At 51.4% G+C, this 21,700-nt stretch overlaps 7 protein-coding genes across 7 annotated transcripts; 5 read left to right on the plus strand and 2 right to left on the minus strand.

The window, feature by feature from the left end:
• Positions 1–1,560: 1,560 nt before the first annotated feature.
• Positions 1,561–3,343, plus strand: CPAR01_13443 (MFS hexose transporter; the record flags this gene model as incomplete). The annotated part of the gene is made up of 4 exons (XM_060497697.1): positions 1,561–1,895; positions 1,953–2,578; positions 2,630–3,018; positions 3,089–3,343. 4 exons carry the CDS (start codon positions 1,561–1,563, stop codon positions 3,341–3,343), a joined length of 1,605 nt encoding a protein of 534 aa, XP_060344090.1.
• A 1,318-nt stretch (positions 3,344–4,661) lies between these two features.
• CPAR01_13444 (uncharacterized protein) lies at positions 4,662–5,000 on the minus strand (the record flags this gene model as incomplete). The annotated part of the gene is made up of 1 exon (XM_060497698.1): positions 4,662–5,000. One exon carries the CDS (start codon positions 4,998–5,000, stop codon positions 4,662–4,664), a length of 339 nt encoding a protein of 112 aa, XP_060344091.1.
• Positions 5,001–8,198: 3,198 nt separating this feature from the next.
• CPAR01_13445 (NupC family nucleoside transporter) lies at positions 8,199–10,196 on the plus strand (the record flags this gene model as incomplete). Its single annotated transcript, XM_060497699.1, has 2 exons — positions 8,199–9,845; positions 9,915–10,196. 2 exons carry the CDS (start codon positions 8,199–8,201, stop codon positions 10,194–10,196), a joined length of 1,929 nt encoding a protein of 642 aa, XP_060344092.1.
• Positions 10,197–12,349: 2,153 nt separating this feature from the next.
• Positions 12,350–13,679, minus strand: CPAR01_13446 (cellulose-binding family II protein; the record flags this gene model as incomplete). Its single annotated transcript, XM_060497700.1, has 3 exons — positions 12,350–12,744; positions 12,832–12,837; positions 12,902–13,679. The coding sequence occupies 3 exons, from the start codon at positions 13,677–13,679 to the stop codon at positions 12,350–12,352; spliced, it is 1,179 nt and encodes a 392-aa protein (XP_060344093.1).
• Positions 13,680–17,052: 3,373 nt separating this feature from the next.
• CPAR01_13447 (uncharacterized protein) lies at positions 17,053–17,421 on the plus strand (the record flags this gene model as incomplete). The annotated part of the gene is made up of 1 exon (XM_060497701.1): positions 17,053–17,421. The coding sequence occupies one exon, from the start codon at positions 17,053–17,055 to the stop codon at positions 17,419–17,421; it is 369 nt and encodes a 122-aa protein (XP_060344094.1).
• A 2,648-nt stretch (positions 17,422–20,069) lies between these two features.
• CPAR01_13448 (uncharacterized protein) lies at positions 20,070–20,435 on the plus strand (the record flags this gene model as incomplete). The annotated part of the gene is made up of 1 exon (XM_060497702.1): positions 20,070–20,435. The coding sequence occupies one exon, from the start codon at positions 20,070–20,072 to the stop codon at positions 20,433–20,435; it is 366 nt and encodes a 121-aa protein (XP_060344095.1).
• A 258-nt stretch (positions 20,436–20,693) lies between these two features.
• Positions 20,694–21,662, plus strand: CPAR01_13449 (uncharacterized protein; the record flags this gene model as incomplete). Its single annotated transcript, XM_060497703.1, has 1 exon — positions 20,694–21,662. The coding sequence occupies one exon, from the start codon at positions 20,694–20,696 to the stop codon at positions 21,660–21,662; it is 969 nt and encodes a 322-aa protein (XP_060344096.1).
• Between the last annotated feature and the right edge of the window lie 38 nt (positions 21,663–21,700).

Consider the following 21,700-nt stretch of genomic DNA (forward strand, 5'->3'; position numbering starts at 1 on the left):
GAAGGACAAGGCGCGTGATTGGGGGCTGAGAATGAACTTGAGATTTGTGTTTCGTCTGTGGTTGCCAGCAGAACATGGGCTTAGGTCCAGGTCGTTGGAAATGCTTTTGAAGACGCCACGATCCCAAATAGAATCCATAAACGCTTCGGTGTGACAACCACCCGAGAAGGGCAATCGAAAGCACCGAAGCTCGAGATGAGGGGAATGTGGCTGACGCTTCTGATTGCTCAATCGGGACTTTTCAGACCCATGGCGATGTCGGCGTGGAGACCATTTCTGGGGCCGGTGCGGGGATATACCGAGGAAGAGTCAGGATTCATGACAAGCTGAATCGACAAGCGTCTGGAACTCCAATGGCCCAGGTCAGCTGGACGCAAGAAGATGGTTCAACAACGGCAGAACTACGGATGAGCTGCGGCCGGACTAGCATAGTCTTCGTCTCGTAAGGTCCTTGTTCAGGTTTTGCGAAAGCCTTTGCCTCCTTGGCGGCACCATTAGACCGAGGAACGGCCCCAAGCTAGAAGAGGCTCCTTTACGCAAATGCCGAGCTGCCACCAGTTCATAACACGCCTGTGCTCTCGATTTGCTGACCACAAGAGCACGTCGTACTGGGTGCTGGAATACGGTAGTTGTTGGTCGTCTCAAGAAATAAGAAGCATATACAAGCACAACTTCCATAGCGATAATAACAACCACCACCTAGGTCCCCAGAGACTCGCAGCAAACTGCGATTCTGATGATGCTCAGGTCAACCCCCCGCATCTTTCATCTGCATTTTTTTCATGCACGAGCCGGGGTATAGCCGTGTCTGTGGGGTCCCCAGACTACACTACCGAAACGGCGGGTCAATGACACCTTTGGCCCAGGCCAGAGTCCATGTCCAGAACCTGACCACCACTGGCGTGGGCGACTGGCATCGGCACCAAGTCCAAGTTCATCTCATGGCTCAGTCTGACTTTCACTCTTTGGGTTAGCAGCCATTCAGCCACAACCAACCAAAGCCCACAGGTTATTCTTCGGGACATAGACTGACTCGAGAGGCTATCTAACGCACCGCGCTATTGACAACCTCCATTGGTAAACACTTGCCAGCAACATGGCAGAACCATGAGTGAAACGCACTCTCCGGCTCCCACTATGCAGACAGCCCGGCCCCTCCCCCGCAAAAGTTAACCAAATGGTTGGGTGAGGAGGCGGGCCTACCTTCAGGACCATCACGCCTGACCTCGGACCTGACGAGGAATGCCACCAGGGAGAAAAGGGGCTTGCGCTATAGACTATGGGTTATTGTCGGCCGATCATTGAGACGACGTTGATCCGAAGAAGTGCCTACAACTGCCTCCATCCGAAAGGCTTTTGAAAAGTTTTGGACAATAAGAACCGGGGACATTCCCGGCTGGGTTGCACTTTGCCCTAGTTCCCCAGTCTCGAACTCCTCAACTTCCCCAGATCGTCGGTGCTTCCCCAGATTTTCTCTCAACTTTAAGTTGTTCGGCCCGACGTTTTCACACATCTTCGATACTTCCATTTCCTCACCCAGAGCTGACAGGAACGGCGATCATGGACGACAAACACCTTGAGGCGCACCCGACATCCATCGTCGACAAGGACGACATCGCCGCGGCCAAGGGCGAGCACGTGGAGGAGATTGGCCACGCCGCGACGGCAGAAGATCACGACGAAACTGTTTTACAAGCCATCAAGAACCAGCCGTGGGCGTTTGTGTGGTGCATTTACGCCATATACGTTCTCATCCTCACCAGCTTTGACAACCAGGCGGGAGGAACGGTCATTGGAATCCCCCAGTTCCGCAAGGATTTCGGTTCCGAATTCAATGGCAACTATGTTCTCCCCGCAAAGTGGCAATCTGCCTACAGCGGAGCCCCTGTCGCATCGTATGTGCACTGTTCCTATAGCTTCCCGTCATGAGCTGACGTTACTCTCCATCACAGTGCCGTCGTTGGATCCCTCGGTGCTGGCTGGGTGGCCGACCGCATCGGCCGCAAGTGGACCTACTTCATCAGCTACGCCTTCATCTTTGCAGGCATCACTTGCGAGACAGTAAGCACCACCAACGAGATCTTCTTCGCGGGCAAGTTTATTGCCGGATTTCCCATTGGCGCTTTCATCACAGTCAGCATGACATATATTGGCGAGATCGCGCCCCTGGCTCTCCGCGGTATCTTGACCGCCGCTGCGGCTATCGCCTTCACGATTGGTCCATTCATCGTCAGTCTGGTTGTCAACGAGACTGGAACTAGAACCGACCGCTGGGCTTATCGCACAATCTTTGTGTCTCAATACGGCATCAGCGGCGTTGGTGCCCTCTTGCTGTTTTTCATGCCCGAGTCACCGTGGTGGTTGGTTAGCAAGGGCAAGATGCAGAAGGCTGCCAAATCCCTGAGCCGTCTTGGCTACGATGCGGTCCAGGTCGAGAAGCGCCTATCTGTTATTACTCTCACCCTTGCTGAGGTACGCAAGGAGACCGACGGCGCCAGCTTTGCTGAGTGCTTCCGCAAGTCCAACCTTCGCCGTACCATCATCTCCGTCGCACCTTTGAGCATCCAGGCTCTGTGCGGTACGTTATTCTTGTCCCTTCACAATTCTGCCCTTGACTGACTCTATTTAGGTGTCTTCTTCGTTGCATCGTACTCTACCTACTACCAGCAACTGGCCGGATATAGCACAAAAGAGAGCTTTACACTGGCTATCGTGCAGCAGGTCATGTCCATGCTCGGTAACGTCACCGCATGGTTCCTTATTGATCGAGTTGGTCGCCGCGGCCTCACTCTTTGGGGGATGTGCATCCTGACGGTCCTTCTCATGATTACTGGTGGTCTTGCGGTGGCTGCCACACCTGGTGCCGTGAAGGGAACCGTCGCACTGCTGCTGGTGTACTGCTATATCTACAACGTCACCATTGGAGCCACGGCCTATTCTCTCTTGACCGAGGTTGCAACTTCGCGTCTCCGTGCCAAGACTGCCTCAATGGCTTTGGCTTTGCAAAACAGTCTCTTTGTAAGTCGAATACTGCCGCCAATTGTCAATCTTGATATGGTTGATATGGAAACTAATCCCTTCTTTCCAGACCATGTGGGCCTTTGTTATCCCCTTCCTTTTCAACCCCGACCAAGCCAATCTCGGTGCCAAGGTGGCCTTCATCTTCGGCGGCCTTGCCGTTCTGTCCACTGTCTATCTCTGGTTCTACCAACCCGAGGTTGCTGGACGGTCTTACGAGGAGCTCGATGAGATGTTCATCAAGCAAGTCCCAGCACGGAAATTCAAGGGCTACAAGACAGAGGTGCAGGAGAAGAGTGAAAGGGCAGTTGCGCACCAGCAATGATCTGTCACACAGTTCATTGATGTTTGACCTGATGTAGTTAAGATGATTTTAGGGGCGCGGTAGTTAGACGACCATTGGTTTGATTCTCGAAACGATACACGAGTAGGCAAGAAGCGTCCGATATAAGAATATAGTACTTAATGGAACTCCCCAAGACCACACGAATTTCCGCTACTAATGTGATTGACGCCAATAACGCCTGATAAAAGGCAAGTGAAGCAGCTGTCAATACTTAGCAACGCTCAGGAGACATATGCCCCATCTTTAACAATAGTTACTACTAGTATATCAGGAGAAAAGCTGGTTTGTCTTCTGCCGGCACACGAAGGCGGAGTTGAAGACATTTATTGACCAAGTTCATCCTGCAACATCTCATCTGGAAGCATCTTCGAATCAGAATTCCAGCCAATGACGCTAGCCTGAACCGGCTATTCATAGATTTTACGTCTACTTCAGCCTCGGAGGTCTCTGGCCCCTGGCGCTCAATGTCTCTTACGGATCACGCCGACCTGCGTCGTCCCAGATAATGATCAAGGCGGTAGCTGGCCGAATTTTGACATACTTACCAACAAATACCATTACTATGAGCCACTGCTCGCCTCGTCTGTTGCATTCATTTAGTCACCTCGGATGCAAGGCCATGGCCGATACCAGTCGGCCTGTCTCGCAATCTCTCACGTATCATTCTGGTCCATCTCTGGGTGCAAACCTCATTCAAAATAGGGTACCTGCTTGGAATAGCTTATCTAAAATTCAATCTCTGCATCGCCGGCTCCCATAAGACTCTGCATGTGCCATCAGAGCGACTGTATCTCGTTGTCCTTATCTACTTGGCAAAAGCGAACCTTTATTGCATGTGATTTGCGCGGCACTCACCAGTTGTAGGCATCGTCGTTCGCCAAATGTAGATTCAACGGTACGGCCCGGGGAATATGTAGTAGAAAGTAGTTCGTAGGATCTTGGGACGGAGGCCTGTTCCTTCGCGATCAGTATGACTAGCGCACATACAGGATGCACTTTCAGAAGGTTGGTGATGGCATCATCTCAGCAATACAGACTTTTTCATCCACATCCTGGAGAAAAATAAGTGGATAAATTACATGAATGAAAATGACGTAACGATCATTGAACAGAATTACTTGAACTTGAGTGACAAGTGGGATTTCGTATCCTCATATGAAGACTGTCATGTTGGCTAGAAAATCCGCTTTGGCAGCTGTCATTATATGAAACTCACGCGTTTTTCACAAGGATCATAGTACGTAGGAGGTCAGGTTTGGGGGGGGGGGGATGGAACCTGTACGAACATGGATAGATGTCAATTCGTGGGAATTTGATCGTGCATCTGTGTCCGTGGACTTGTAGAGACACGGTTGAACAAACAGGGTTTACTCTGTTTCCCAGTAGTCAAGAGTGAGACCCAGCGCCCGTCATGTGCTTGCTGTGTATGGAGTACGAAAATGTGATCCGAATATCCGGGAGTGGAGTTGCGAGTTCCTAAGGCTCTATCTTTACGGAGTACGGAGTAAGGTAATGTCGTTGCCACTCTGCGAATGCGGCGGTCCGCGATGTTGGATCTGGGGGCGGAGACCACACGTGGTAGCGTCTCTGGATCCGCGGTCTTTTGCTGACCCAGTTGCGCAGCTAACCAGCCCATTGATAATCATTTCCGCTCTCAAGGCGGGAGCCGACGGGGATGCTGGGCATATCCCTTTCTCGCATACTGCATCGAAGGCGACACGACGCCAAGTTCCCAGTCCGTTAGTATCACTATTTCTGATAATGGTCACTTGGCTCTTCCGTAACGGGCATCGAGGGATCAGTCTTGCGCGCGCAAAGACTCAATTGTAGATAGATGACTGTCGGAGGACAGCGAAGGAGCCAGGCTGGCAAGCTGTGAGCCAGGCTCAGTTTCGCATTGGCGTCGTCGGAGCTCACCTTAAGCTTATCATCAGACACACTTCACGTGCCTGTAAAGAGTACAGAGCTATGCTGTAGTCCCCAGGTTCCCAGCCAACAGACTCAATTGGAATGGCGGAGCCGACCGAAGCTGAAAAGCGAAAAGCATGGCACTTTTGTGCTGGGCCAATCTCGACAGCCGAGTCGCACGCGCTCGTTGACTGGATTGGGTACACAGATACGACGGCTGCAATCCGCAACCTAACAGGCCCGTCAACCTTGCTCATGTTCCCCAGGGTGGCGTGGAGCACATCCTCTGCCCGCCCGGCGCCTGGCACCCTTAGTGCGCGCACTAAGATGCGGATGCTGAGGCATGGGAGTGAGAGGGGGGGACGGACTGGGGATGCCAGATGCGCCCAGGCCCAGGCCCTTTTGTGTTGGTCAATTTGGTGCTTGTGCTCAAGAGGAACTTTGGAGTTCTCGTCTGTCAGTGACGGTCTGGCAAATGTTCATCCCCAGGTCCCTTCTTTTCGGCCCTGTCCGACGACACAGGACCAGACGAGGAGCTGAGGGCACTGATAGAGAGGGCCGGAGAAAGCCCAAGATTGACTTTCTGTCGACACTACCTATCTACGACCCTCCAACAGTTTGCACTTGCTCTATCAACTAAATCGCAAGAGTGCGGTCCGGGTCAGGAATCCGAAGCATAGGGCTCGCTTACTGCTTGCAATTACGAATGACAGGGCTAGCTCGCCAATCTTGGCTTTTCATTCCGCTCATTGCTCCAGTAGTGCGCATGGCGAAAGGGCACATTACTGAGAGACCAATTGAGCATCCGCACCCGTACAACTTCGAGGTAAAAAACTACGGATGAAGTAGCAGGGATTGCTCTTATCGTTGATCTCACGGTACTGTATTGCAAGGTCAGCAGCCATGCGTCTCTTTGGCAGCAGGCTAAGATCCTGTGCCTCAATCAAGCGTCAGACATTGAGACTTTGACAGTACGTCTCGAGCAGGTGTCAACTGTCGAGCCTTCGCATCTCAACTTGTGCCGTGGGCTTGTGTGCTCACCGGCCTCTAGCGGCTCTTTCGATCCATGGCTTGTGGCGCCGCGGCGGCTGATGCAGCTATCGCCAGCCAGTCCCGATTCTCTGCATGTCTCCGTGTCTCTCTGACAAGCTTGGGGGTCACTTCGTGCGCCTCTTAGGGTCTTGGGCGTCGGCCCCTTGGCCATGTCTGCGCCCAGCAGAGCGGAAGGATCTGCCACACACCTTTCCATCGTACAGAAACAGGCCCGGTCTTGAGCCTATCAGAAACCCCTTAATGATCTTAGTCAAAGACACCGAACGCGATCCCCAGGAACCCACTGCCTCGACATTACTGGAGGCACCGGAGTCTCAAATCCTTTAGATGACGGTGCTCCGTACTTTGTCCGAGTATCTACGAGTCTACGGAGTACATATCCGCTGGCCGCTGCTAGTGCTTGGCCGTGATACATGACAGCAGAAGAAACGAGCAGATCTCATCATGAGATGGTTCCAGGGCCATGATTCGTGCGTGGACTCGGCCGACGCGTCTCGCCCACGAGTTCGGCCAGTCTCGATCCTTGCCAGGGCCGCCAATTGTTTTTCCAACGAACCCGGCAACCTTTTCGCACCCACACGCTAGCCCTGCCCTTTTGCTAGACCATCTCTCCCACGTCCAGTCCCGTCTCTCCAATCTCAGTCGACTCCACTGCAAGTACCCATCGTTCCATCAACCTTCCAGAACCGGAAGCACGCCGTTAGCTTTGCCACTCACGTCGAGAGCTAAAGGTCTTGGCCCGGCTCTGATCGAGAGTCTGTGCCGTTGGGTGCGGCGACTATCCCTGTCCAGCTACTGTCAAAATGCAGAAAATAAAAAAAAATTGCATTCCTTATCGCAAGCACACCGAGCAACAATCAAAGGGTTCCCAAGACTAGGTATACTTTTCTGATTAACCCAACCGGTATCTTGACCCCGTCAACTTAGAGTATCGGTGGGCCTTGGCGTACGCGAGTGGGTTTGGTTTCGATTGCTTGACAGATACCTTTTCCCGTCACAACACCGTCTGGCTGGCCCAAGTGGCCGGCAACAGCTTCACCATGGGTCCAAAACCCTGAGAGAGTATCAATAGCGTCGTACTATGAGGACACAAGACCAAAAAGTGCTGCTGATAGACCCCAGAGTATCCGTATGGTCCGTCAGCCCGGCACTTCACGAGAACCGTTGGCGGCCGGCCCACACACAGGTTGGGCGGCTTGCCACTCTCTCGTCTGCCCGTCTCCAAAGATATCGTCTTACCTACTCTTTCAATCTGCTCCAATCTCGTCCCTGATTCTCGCGTTGGCGTCCTTCGGACCTGCTCCCCTCCCACACTCCCTTGCTACACCCCGGCCACCCAGTATCTCTGGTGCAGCAGTTGTTCGTCAATCCCACACCCGTGAACCCTGTCGCCCATCCCATCCCGCACCCCTCGTTGGCTAGCCGTTCGTCCAGAATCCGGGTCAATCCACCGAGATGGGCACCGAACCGCATGAGGGTTTCCTCCTCCACACCACAAGGGCGGCGAACTCCATCCTGACCTGGTTGCTGATAAGGTCGACGAGTCGTAGGCATTGCTTTACTTACCTAGCCTAGCCTCGGCACTACTTTCGGATTTCTTGATCGTCGCACTGGGGCTTTTTAAAGAGAGCTTCCCCTCGAGACTCATCTATTGTAAGGGTCTTGTCTCGTGCAGCTGCTTCCCGAGTCTCTCGCCGTCAACTTCCCCAAAGTACGCCAGGGCGCCTTCAACTGCGTGGCCCACGGTCTCCTCGTTACGGCAGACCACTGAAAGAACTGGTTGTCAAACCGCTCAACGCCTCTTTCAGCCCTACCTTTTTCCCATCTATACTCCTCTTTATCGGTGCGCTTCCAAGAAGCATATTCTCCAGCCATGTCTTCCCAGGTCACCGAGGTCAACCAGACCACCACCACGGCTGGGAGCACGCCCCCCCGTCGCAACTCGGACCCGGCGCTGGAAATTCACAACCAGCACCAGCATCAACATCTGCACCACAGCGCTCGTGTCGATGCCAAGGGTCACGACGACAATGTAACCTACACCAGGACCGGAGAGACAACTGTTCCGCACCAGAGCCATCTACACCAGCACTCTGTCGAGCCCCACGACATTGAGAAGGGCGACAAGCTCAGCGGACCCCCTGATTACGATGGCGAGAAGACTGGCGTCGTGGCCTCCAACGAGGAGGAGGAGAATAAGCCCTCCAAGTTCAAAACCCTCTACCGCAAGTACAAGTGGGTTTTCCACATCCTCCTCTTCTGCTTCTTCACCGGCTGGTGGATTGCCTCGCTCATTGAGCACCGCAATGACAAGAACTGGGTCATTCCGTTCCTTGTCTGGCTCTGCATCTCCCTCCGCCTGTTCTTCTTCTACGTCCCGAGCTCCTACGTCTCCCGGCCGATCAAGTTTGTGTGGCAACACACTGCTCTCGTCATCTACAACGCCATTCCTGCCAAGTTCCGCACTATCGCTGGCGCTGCCGTGACACTCGCTGTCATGCTCGTTGGCTCTTTCGTCTCGGAGGAGTCGGCCGACAACAACCGTGAGAACCGTGCCGTTTCCATCTTCGGTCTCATCGTCATCCTGGCCTGCTTCTGGGCAACTTCGAACGATCGCAAGCGTATCAACTGGCGTCCCGTTATTGGCGGTATGCTTTCGCAGTACATTATTGCGCTTTTTGTCCTTCGCACCGGCGTCGGTTACGACATTTTCAAGTTTATTGCGGATCGAGCTGGTGACTTGCTTGGCTTCGCCAACCAGGGAACGGCCTTCCTCACTGCTGAGAGTGTGCTTGATCTTCACTGGTTCATCACTGGCGTCATTCCTCCCATCATCTTCTTCGTCGCCATCGTCCAGGTCCTGTACTTCATCGGCTTCCTCCAGTGGTTCATCGGCAAGTTCGCAACCTTCGTCTTCTGGGCCCTTCGCGTGTCTGGTGCCGAGGCTGTCGTCGCTGCTGCCACCCCCTTCATCGGCCAGGGCGAGTCTGCCATGTTGGTTCGTCCTTTCGTCCCTCACATGACCAAGGCCGAAATCCACCAGATCATGACTTGCGGCTTCGCAACCATTTCTGGTTCCACTCTCGTCGCCTATATCAACTTGGGTCTCAATGCCCAGGCCATGGTGTCATCCTGCGTCATGTCCATCCCCGCCTCTATTGCCATTTCCAAGCTTCGCTACCCCGAGAAGGAGGAGACTTTGACTGCTGGAAAGGTCGTCATCCCTGACGACGATGAGCATGAGGCCAAGAACGCTATCCATGCTTTTGCAAACGGTGCTTGGCTAGGTATCAAGATTGCCGGTACCATTGTTGCATCGATTCTTTGCATCTTGGCCTTCATCGGTCTCGTTGATGGTCTGCTGACCTGGTGGGGTGGCTACATCAACATCAACGACCCTCCTCTGACTCTCAACCTGATTACCGGTTACATCTTCTACCCGGTTGCGTTCCTCCTGGGTGTTCCCCGTAACGGCGACCTTCTCAAGGTTGCCCGCTTGATCGCCCTTAAGGTTATTGCTGTAAGTGCAACTCCTCATCTGGATATCGCTTGACCACTTGACTTCAGGTACTGACTGGTATATGAATAGAACGAGTACGTTGCCTTCACCGAAATGAAGACGCCCGAGTACCTCGATCTCTCTCCCCGTTCCCAGCTCATTGCGACCTACGCTCTTTGCGGTTTCGGTAACATTGGATCCCTTGGTATTCAGATCGGTATCCTTGGCCAGCTAGCCCCCAGCCGTGGTGGCGATGTCAGTGCCATGGCGATTTCTGCGCTCATTTCTGGCGTCATGTCGACTCTGACGTCGGCCGCTGTTGCAGGCCTTGTTGTTACCCACCAAGTAACGAACCTCGCTGCTAGTGCTTAGGTCACTAATTGGTCTCGAGAATCCGAACTGGATAGATGTCTCCGTTCGAATGGACATTGTTGAAACGAGAAAATATGACTAAAAGATGTACGATGTTGAGGAAGAAGTGTGCTTGTACAGCGTCGGTTGATGAGAGAAGAATATACACAGTAGTTAGTAATACCCAGTGCACCTGCCAGCAAGCGAGCTGGATAATTTCACTCGTAATATCAACCAACTATGAACTGAGATGAGAAAACAAGGTGTCAAGGAGTCCTCATATACCACTGTTGCCCGACTGGCAAAGGCGTGATCGAAGACTGTCTTGCGCAATCCGTTCTCTTTAATAATGCGATCCTCCCAAAAGTTTTCCCATGTTCTAGCATTTCGCCCCGCCGCCGTCTAAATCCGGCTGATCTCCGTGAGTCAGGCCGAAGTAGTATCCGCCATCCCAAGCCTAATTGGATCCGCATCGAGCAAAAAATTTTGCGTACCAAGGACGACAGGCATAAATCCGCCGGTCTCCAGCGGGCATCGGCGCCGGCCGTAGGCAGCAAGAACGGCTTTGCGACTGGCATTTGAGCCTCACCTTCTCGGCCTCCGCTGTTTATGGTTCCAAATGCAAGTAGGAATGCTCCACGCTTCCATCAATCCAGCTTGGTGCTTCTGGCTTCAGTCGCGAGTCACCGGTCGGAAGTTTCTCAAGTGGGCCGAGGCCGCGATGGAGCCTGTTCCGAGTCAAGGAGGATACCACACGACGTGCCATTAACACCGTCTTGAGCCGCATCCAGAGTCCAGGCGCATGAGCTTCTTAAGCCAAGAGATTTGTGACCTCCGCTGAGATATTCGTTTACTTCAAGCGTTCTTGCTTAGCAACGTCCCGTCGAGTGCTGAATGCCGTCATTACATAGTCTTCCATTTTATACCAACGCTGATCCCTCTTTGAATTCCAATTGAGTGCAGGCGAAAAACGATACCGTATTAATACGAAACAACGCAAAATGTTAGGTGATTCGTTACCGCCCCAACTAGCAATGTACTGACGCCATTCGGATTCGGCACTCGACAGGAGACTTACATCGGAACCACACTACAACGATCCTGCTACGAGAACGCCTCGGGCTCCATGCCGACCTACGCCAGCTGTCGTGAAGTGCCGCGTCGTGTGGATTTAAAGTCTGTTGAAGGGATGCACGGGTATTGCGGTCCACAAGACAGCAAACTCTCCGTGACTGTTTCATAAATTCGATATCGATCTTTGACTGTGGAGATCTGATTGTCTTCGGCTTGCTCCAGTAAACTTTGGGTATTGTAAACTTCATGGGCCGGTCAAGGTCAGCCCGGGCGAGATCCCTTGCGCTTTGTCTGGGATAATAGTATTGTAGTAAATAAGGCCTAATTGCTGGCTGGCAATTACAATTCCGTGTTTGTACACCGAGTATGATATTGTTAGTCATAATCCTGGACATCAACCTCATCTCACACATAGCAGAGTGATACTGAGCGGAACAGCAGCTATGTGCGCGTTCTTACATGCCTTATAAGTTATCTGAGTTGCATCCTAATTATCTCCAATACCTTACCTTGACGTAATTTGAGCTACTATTCCCGCAAGCAAACAGCACGTCTCGTCCGGCTACCTTGCATATCGTCAGAGCATCTAACAGTGGTTTCATATCTGTGTAGATGTTGCCGAGGATACAATCGCAGAATCGCCTTCAACTTCAAGCATCAGACGTCAACCTCAAGAGTAGCGCTAAAGACCAGCAAGCGGCTGCTTTGGCCGGGGGTATTGTTTGCTCGCACTCGTTGGATCATCGGTAAAAACTACCGCAATGCTTGATTCCCATACAGTGACCGGGCTGAGACCCAGCCTGACCTGGAGATTTGATAGTGGTTCCATATAAGTAGTCATGGTTGAAGTATCACGTGGAAGTGTGAGAAGAAAGACACATGGGCTCAGTAAGACAGTGAGATGGTGTTGATTATATACATGTATGTACAGAAGAAAATGGGACCTCAGGGGTCGAAAAATGCCTATAGACAAGAAGTCCTCTTGGGAATTTGAAAAGGTTAACTGCATGTGTCCAAGCATTTAGCCAACAAGGAGCTATGGGACCTTTGATGTAGGGTGGGCATGCAGTTCGAACACGCCAAAGATGTATGTATCAGATTCATGCAGAAAGGCACTGGGAATACCACTCGTTGGTCTTGACACACTGGAAGCCGGAAACGCACGCTGTTGCGCCCGTGTAACCAGAACCACCGCACTGAGCCCAAGCGCCAACGGTTGCTCCAGAGTTAGCTGGTTGAGTCGGGACGGCGGCGGCAGTGGTGGCGGCAGCGGCAGCGGGAGCAGAGCTCGGTGCCTTGGCGGTGGGCTTGGCGGACGCAGTGCTCGCGGGGGCAGCAGAGCCGGAGGAACCAGAGCTCGAGGTGCCGGACTGCCATCCACGTTCGCGGGAGAGCTCGTACCACCAGTTGCGGAGCATCCATCCGTCGAAGTCGGTGATCTGAGCGGCAGATCCAGCGAGCATAATGAAGCTGGTGACACCCGTCGGGGTCCAGTCTATATTAGGGTCAGCATTGACACGGACGATCGTGTGTATGTTATGGTCTCATGTCGGCAAGCTGAGTTGTATGTGTCATCACGTACCGTAGACTGGAAAAAGAGGTTTGTCAGCAAAGTACTTGCAAGGAAAGTCATGGCAAATAATCAAACTCACAGTCATCAAGGCCATAGGTGTGTCCAATTTCGTGCTGGAGGATGTGGGCACTGGCAGAGTCAAGGGCGCCCATGAAGTACTCGCGACCAATACGCTGACCCCAGTCGCCGCCAGCACCACCGTTCATGCCATCGGTGAGCCAGAGAGACTGGTCGTAGTGCCGGTCAGCACCAGCCGCGCACTTGCTGTAGTCGCCGTTCTGGTTGAAGAAACGACCGCAAGACTCAGCGCACTGGGGGATCCCTTCGGCGTCCTTGTCAGTGTAGACCTGGATGCCAGATGTAGAACCCTGAAGAAGGCCTTTGTCACGAACGGCCCAACCGACAACGTTGACCTTAATGTCGGTGTAGGGGAAGTTATCATAGCCATAAAGCCACTTGTACCAGCCTTGGTGGGCAGTGTTGAGGGCCTTGGCGACTTGAGTGCGCTGAGCCTCTGTGACAGAAGCACTCGATTCCCAGCGGACACAAACGTTGATGGTGCCCTTGGTGGCGATGACTTGGTCCCAACCGTAGTTCTTGAAGCCGAAGAAATTAGAGTAGGTGCTCTTGCAGTGATCCCAGACCTCTTTGAGGGGAGTGACGATGTTGGAGGGAGGGCTCCAGCCGGATTGTCTCTTGATAGGACGGTTACGGGGCATATCCTCAAAAGTTCGGGCCTGAACGGGAGCGAGGGCCTGCCACACAGATCCGTCAAGGTCGGAAGTAGTTGTGATATTCATAGCTTGGGAAGAGGCCGCAAGCGCCACAACGGCGGTAGATGTGGTAGAGAAGCGCATGGCGATGGATGAGAAAGAGAGAAAGTTGACAATGTACTAAGAGAAAGAAGCGAATTTGGATCAAGAACGAATGACAAGACAATGAAGTTGGTACCAAGGACCTTGTGAAGCTGAAAATGGATGGACATAGGAGGAAAGTTTAGACGGGAAGCATCCGAAGATATACACAAACATCAACACCGAACTCCGTTAGTAAGTCATCATCGTATCAATCCAACCGAGAATTCCAAGACTCCACCTATTTACTGAGAATGTCGAATTGATTGCTAATTCGTGTATCTGCCGTGTTGGCGGGCATGGCCAAGACTTTCAACGTTCCCATTTGCTTTTCTTTGTGTCCTCGGAGCATTAAGGCCTCCGTACTCAGAATCAAATGCGGTTTTTCGCCTAAATTCATTGGCGGGAGAATAAGTCAGCGGGGACTGAGTGACGATGGAAGATTAAGGACCGCTTCAAGGGTGGCGTTGGGTGTCCAAGTTGGGGAACAAATCCTACGGTGTAAAGAGGGGCTTACTGGAAGTCCTTCCTTTCTCGAATGGCTGGCCGGAGATAAATAGCGCCAAGCCTGAGTGAGCAATTCTGGTGTGACATGCGGGTTCTGAATAGAGCACACAAGACTTGAGAAATCCGGGGAAGGGCAAACATGCATGAGGTGCCAAGGGGACGTTCAGTATCCATAAAAGGCTGAGGTATCTGCCGTGAGGTGTTGTTGGCATAATTTGAAGGGCTCAAGACTAGCTCGTGGACGGTTTTGTGTTACATTTACCCGCGGATCTTGGGGTCGTCCAAACTGTCCCCAAGATCCGATGTTTACACTAACGGGCACAGAGGATGTTCTGTGTTTTCGGGTCGATCATCCGACCAAGAAAACAGACGACTGCCAGGACTCAGCTGTCTGGACTCCAATTAGAGGGGAGAAGGGCAGAAAAGCAGTCCATAGACGACTCAGAAGGGGCGGAGAGCAGTTTCAACCCCATCGAAAACGAGTAATGGTGAAACAGATGATTAGAATTTGCGGGACTGACATCCACAAACCTGGTAGTTCCCTGGTCATTGCTTTTTAGTCACGTTACATAAACCAAGCATGCCGGCATGGAGTCCCATCTTGGCAGCTCCATGGCCGAATTTGGATGGAACTCGGCGGTCGAGCGATTCCAGGCTCTTGGCGTCAACATGGTTTCCTCTTCATTGCACGATCAGCTTGGCCCAAGCAGACCAAGACTTACTATCAACGCCCATTCGTACATGTACATTATTTCGCTCTCTATGCCCAGTTGTGGTAGTAATATCCATCGGAAACGTTGCAATGTATTTGTAAGATTTTGGAAAAGTGGATGGCCTCTGCGATATAGGTTCCGACGCACGAATTGATGCTGATAATCGTCTTTGTACTTGATAGGGATGACTTTGTGCGTAACTCTCGGAATTCCCAGCACCATCGGCATCTTAGCTGGGTTGGAAAAACAGATTGAACGATCTTGATGCTCTGCAGCCATGCAGCAGTAGTAGTAGTCAATCAGCCTCATGAACTCTATTCCGTCCGACGTCCATTAGGTAGTTGGAAATCCACGTGTGGTCTTACAATTAAGCATAATGCTTGACATTTTCCCGACCAGACTTCCACGCATCAGCTCTCGTTAAAGTTAGGCTTCTCCATTGAATCCGGAATCCGAATGCCCCACATCGACTGCATTTAATCTACACTAGTGTACTCCGTAATAATGATCAAACTCGAAAGTCAAGGGGTTTCCCCTTTTGAGGGCGGGAATCATTGCCTCTGTACCAATCACAATTGCACGTAAACGGAAACTCCCCGGGCTTAGAGGCGGGGATTCTTGAAAGGATACGAGATGCATGGGTCGAGACCCGGGAAAACCTCAATGGAATACGGATACATTTCCCGTGTATTATCTCCAGCACCCCGTCTCGACCTTTTAAGAGTAAACGAAGGAAATTGATCACTTTCATCGGAGCAAGACAATGCCATCAATGCATGACCTGAGTCTTCTGAATCTTCTTAAAGACGTTAGAGACTCCGGCATTTTCTCCTGATTGCCTGCTTAAGTAAGCTGCTGCAAGGAATTCAGCCATCCGCGCTGTCGATACAATAGCCAGATTGCAAAGCCACGGACGCACCGGACACTAGATGGGAACAACTGCACCCGTGAGGTTTTCCATGTGCAAGGGTCGATGGAATCAGTGCAATCGGTGATGGTCTACTCAAAGCTAGTCACAATGAGTAGTGTCCAACCTCAACCGTGCATCCCAGTCCACGCTTGCTACAAGCCTATATAGATATCCTCATTCTGTTGATACTGACTACTGCGCAGCGTCGGCTGACAAAATTAGTCAATAAGGGTATGCTACGGCCCAATCAAGAATCTGCAGAGGGCCTGAACCGATTAGGTGACGATAACTTCGACCTAACAGAGACTTCTCCCGTTGTTGCGTGCAGAGCGGCAAACAGGTCCTAAACGCGGTTGGTTTCGAGGTGGCTGCGAGTGTTTCCGACTGAGCTGAGTCAAGTCCTGGCATCAGGCACGAAAGGAGAGGAGCAGAGTTACGAACAAGGCATAAGCTTCGAAGTGCCTTCGGTTGATAGCGCTTGATCGACTCTTCTTTCTCGGCTCACACAAAATTCGGCGACTTGTAAAGTTCAATTACTGTCGCAATCGACGCTCGGTCGTTGTGTCAAGGGCAGTTTTCCTGTTCTCGCGATTCCTGGCAATTCTCGATTGCCATTCACGATGAGGAGTGAACACGATAAGGGTTCCAGTTGGCTGCGACGTCGGTGACGGGGATGCGGTTTCGTCATTGTTCTCATTTTGTGCCTAAAATGTCTCCTGTGCATCATCTCATGACATGCCGTCCGATTCTTGCAGGGAAACCCCAATAACTTGCAAGGTATGTCGATCTTATAGTCCAATCATGTTGATGATCTTGTGATTGATGTGCCATATGCTTGGTTCTTCAAGGTCCAACCTCAAACACTCCCGTCTGATTTTAAACCATCCGAAGAGCCGGAGGCACTATGTTGATCGCCATTTGCCTCAGAATAAGGTAGACTGAGCTTCCATCGTCTTCCAATTAATGAGTCACGATATGACTACATATTACAAAAGAGATTGATTCGTCGAATACTGCCAGAGTGATGTGGTTCTAATTACCCTAATATCTTTATTCTCATCATTGAGTTGAACTCAGTTTGTTCTCAAGGTTCTGTGAACCCCGTTTCAACATCATCCGCTCCGCGCAGCAACTCCAGGGACTATCTTTTTTCTCAAGAAGCTGAACCATTTCTACATTTCCACCATCGCTCCAACTCGTTGAAATTTCGGGAAGAAGTGTCAATAATTGTCTAACGACCTGCAACATGCGACCCACCAAGGCTCTTTTTGTACTATTCGGCGCATCCAGCGCATCGGCTGCCACCATTCGGCGACAGGCTGACGGTATTGATTTCGGCAAATGCACGCCAACAATGGATTTTCAACTGGGCCGCACTGGGCGCAAGCCGGATCAAGGCACCTTCTTACCAACTGACCCTCTCGTAGCCAAGGATCAACAAGACGCGCTGAATCCAAACATTATCACGAACCGAATTTGCGATCAGCTCACCAACGTATGTGAGGCGACTCAGGCTGCAAAAGACCAGTGTCAGCAGGCTAAGGCTCAGGTCTCTGCGGCAGGCGTCAAAGATGCTTCTGCTGCGACCATGTTCAACAGTGCCATGGGTTTCTAGGGAGGAAAGCCAATAGTCTGATTACTTCGTTGGGGGTTGCGGGATGAACTGGAAAGTTGTGTTGTATTCTGACCCCCCACTCGCCTACATTTCGAGTCCCAGAGTCAGGTCGAATGGCTCGGCTGAACAGTCCGTAACACATTGTATGCAATTCGGCGCCAGTTCAAATGTTCTAAATGCAGAAGCTTGGGTGCGGATCTCACACAGAGAGAGCGGATGCAAGGGAAAGCACCATTGGACATAGGTGTGACTTGATAAAGGAAACGAATCAAACTATTACCTGCATATACGGTCAAGCCCTCCAAACCCAGGAATCAGTTATCTAAGGCCTCAGTGTGTGAAGATATTGACAAAAGTACAAAGGTAAGTATTTTTCCCTTTCGAGTGTGACTCAGCTTGTTCGAGGACATGGGGTTAATGTTTCGTCCACGAGATCAAAATCTTGGCTCTTTTAAGCCTATGATATTTCTATTAATCAGACGAACCAAGTTTAAGAGGAGCGATCTGCGTTGAAAATGCTATCCTCAAAGATTTCATTTGACAGGATTCTTTGTCCAAGGCGAAGCATCCTACTATTGCCGTAAGTTGAAGTATGGTTAACCGAGGATAAAATGCAGGAAACCCTTACTTATTTATTGGAAAGCGAGGATCATGAAATCTCCCCAAAACAGTAGTGTTCCATTGTTTGTGGTGGTACATGATCTCCAAGCTATTCCATCTGATGCTTTTGCCAAAGGTCATGGGCTCAGTGCTGTGTGGATTTGTGAGGCATGCAGACGTGTACGTTATTTCTGCAGTTGTCGTCGGGGCGTGATGCTAGGACCTTCCACCTAGTACATCAAGGCGAGTCTGGGCGAGTTATCAATTAGCTGCCTGGTCAGAAAATTAGACCAGATAGGAGAGTATCGAAGTGAGGAGAGAGCTTCAAGAGGAGAATGGGAAGGACAACGGTTCCAGAGGACTCACGAGATTTGAGGGCGGTGAATGCACATCAGTGTTGGTGCCATCGTTTTTATCCACCATCCGACATTCATTTCATTGGAAAGCCCCAAGCTGGTCCAGACTGGTGGAAACCCATCAGAAAAGCGCTAGAGACTCATAATTGTTCGGTCGCATTCATTAGAAGTCCGGTGGCTGCCTGGACGGGACATGCTCGTCACCCCGCCAAACCCCGCGCACTTCGTGTGGACCAGACAAAAAGTATTGAACGAGACAACGGACAAAACAGTTCCCGGACTTCTAGCCACGGCGCTAATGCCTTTGCTTGTCGAACTATTACATTCTTCAATGCTCAAACTGTTCATGCCAGATGCTAAGAACATAATTGGAACTGGGACCGTCATGATAAATGATTCACAACACCATACAGGGACGATATGACGAGCAACCCATCGTAGAACGCGACATGATAGGCTTATTTGTTGCTCATGGCTCCGAGAAGGAAGCCGCGGAAGGAGAAGCACTAGACCAGCAGGATCTTCTACGATGCTGTTCTTGATCATGTTTCCTCACATAAAGTAGTATACGCTCACTTGCAGGCCGAAATAGACACAGGCATCATCATCGCCCGCTCCTGATAATTGAGGCAAGAAAGCCTTGGTATCTCTAGGCACTCATTAGGAAAGGCTATAGATTATGGCCGCCCGCGACAGCTTTGCTGCCCAAGGTCTCCGAACAAGACGAGGTGTGTGTGGGATTCACGTTTCCCCAGAAACCAACGTCGTATGGGCACTTTGGACCATTACGAGAAGCAAGAAGGTCCTTGGATAGGACGTAGGTCTTTGGCCTAATCTGGTGAGTTGCTATTCCTGCAGAGAGATGGCGGCTGAGATGTTAGGCCAGCAGGTTACAATGGGGAAGTCGATATGAGTGGTTGAGCAAAACCATCGCCAGAATTGAGTTGAACAAAGTTATTGTTCAGGTGAGTCTGACTAGACCATTCTTCGAGTCTTTCCTGTTCAACTTGACAAGGGCGAGCGCTTTAATTACCAACTGGACTTGGTTTCATCAATCATAGTTGATGTCCTGGAAGTTGGAATTACCCTTCTTGGACCCTACAGACTGTTGGGATTCTTCGGACGTACCATTCTTTATTCAAAGCGACTTGTATGTGAGGGTCGCACGACGACCCTAGATCGCCCAAAGATAAACCTGTTGAGGCTGGTAACATCAGAAAGTGACTTTACCGTTGGGTGCGTTAATGGTCCGAGCAATCAACATTCAAGGATCGCGAGAAGGTATTCCAACGAGTAAGGTTTCAATACTCTTGCAACATGTACTGGAAGAAACCGCACCTGTGGTTTTGGCCCCTGATACACATTCCAGTACCTGTCATCAAGAGGCTTCCACAACGGCCAGTATCTTACTAGCCAGTATTGTTACTTAACAACTGAGCAGAACGTTAGGGGGCTCTTGACTCAAACATCAAGCCAAGGTTTACGCTGTGTCCACCTGCGAGTGTCACATGTCTCTTCATAGGTGCCAGCCGTAACTTTTGGCGCCCTAGGGCGTGAAGTCCATAGATTTTGCGCTTATCAATCTCCACGCGTAAGAGGCTCTCACTTAGGTAAGCAGGGCAAATGGAGAATTTTTGACATGACTGTGCATGCCATCTTTCCTCCCCTTGCACGTCATGCCATGCCGATAGCATGCCGAACTCCCCACGCTCATTGCCCAATGGGACTCACCCCAGACTCATGCCCCAAGTCACCGGTGGCCAGGACGGTGAAGTCGCTTTGACATATCAGGGAGGCCTTATATTCGCACAAGCTATGAATGCTGCCACAGAGCAAGTAACCGTGAATCACCCTCAGCCCAATGCGCTGGACAGACTCGCAAGAAGTCAACCCGCGACAGGCGGAGCTTTCGGGCCGCTCTTTCTGACTGCAGGGTCGGATCTGGACTCCGGATGCGCTCCGCTGGATGATAACCTCCCGACTGGCACCTCTGGCCAGATTTGGCCTTCGATGTTTTCCACGGCTGATAGCGATCCCCAAGAGACACCGATATCCTGAATATGTGATGGAAGCAGTGAGGCGGTGGATCCGAATTATGCGCTTGGCGATATTTCGTGATCTCTGCAGTCTCCGGCTACGACGTCAAACCACATTAACTGGCCGATCCCCTCCAATGATGAGCTTGTTGGCCAAACTGTGTTCAACACCAATAAAGGCCCCCCAAGAAGACGGAGTCGTTATCGATTTGTGCATTCCGAGAAGCAGGCCAATCCAGTACCAATTCCTGTATCTACAAGCGTTGGGGAATTGAGTCCTATGCAGCGGTGGAGGAAGTCTCCCCCGCAAGATGAACCAGCCTCCATCACTGCCATACATGACGCGCTGGAGAATAGTACTGCTCGCCTCGACGTCAGTCGAACACCGAATGTTACTGATTATGCCCGCACTGAATCCAAAGCCAGCTTGGGCAGTGGCGAGAGCAGTTCATCTATACAGTCGGCAAACTCAGTGTGGTCAGCAGCATCAGACACGTCAAGAGGTCGACGGAACGAATCAAGTTTACTTGATCGCACCAGGCGGGGAAGAGTGTTTAAGAAACGCGCAGCCGCCGCTTCCAAGAAAGACGATCGCCCCTTCAAATGCACATTCTGCTGCGATAGCTTCAAGACTAAGTATGATTGGGCTCGGCACGAGAAATCGAGGCACCTTAACCTGGAGTCGTGGATTTGCGCACCGCGGGGAGGTTCGGTCATGTCTACAGTGACTGGCAGACCTCATTGTGCGTACTGCAGCAAGGTAGACCCGTCAGAAGAACATCTTGATGGTCACAACCATAAAGCATGCTACGACCGACCGATAGAAGCACGATCATTTGGAAGGAAAGACCATCTTGTTCAACACCTCCGCATTATGCACAAACTAGACATAATGCCTCGATTCGATGGATGGAAGGCTGAAGCTGTGCGGATCTCTTCTCGATGCGGGTTCTGTGACGTGGAATTCATGACCTGGAACAAACGCGTTGACCATCTCGCCAACCACTTTCGCCATGGTGCAATGATGAAAGACTGGAAGGGAGAACACGGATTCAGTCCAACAACTGCGCAGCAGGTCGCGCATGCCCTGCCTCCCTACCTCATAGGTTCAGAGTCGCTGAGTGTTGTCCCATTTTCAGTCACGAATCAGAGCACCAGAGACCATTTTGCTCAGCTATCGTCTCGTACACTTGAGTCACAACAAGAAAATGGAAAGAAGACCGCTGCAATAGATACTGCGACGTCTTGACTGTCAAAATCAATCCTCAGATCCAGGGCAGCAACGTC

The sequence above is a fragment of the Colletotrichum paranaense genome, assembly GCF_030867605.1.
Source record: "Colletotrichum paranaense strain IMI 384185 chromosome Unknown Scaffold_12.1, whole genome shotgun sequence".
Classification (NCBI taxonomy): Eukaryota; Fungi; Ascomycota; class Sordariomycetes; order Glomerellales; family Glomerellaceae; genus Colletotrichum; species Colletotrichum paranaense.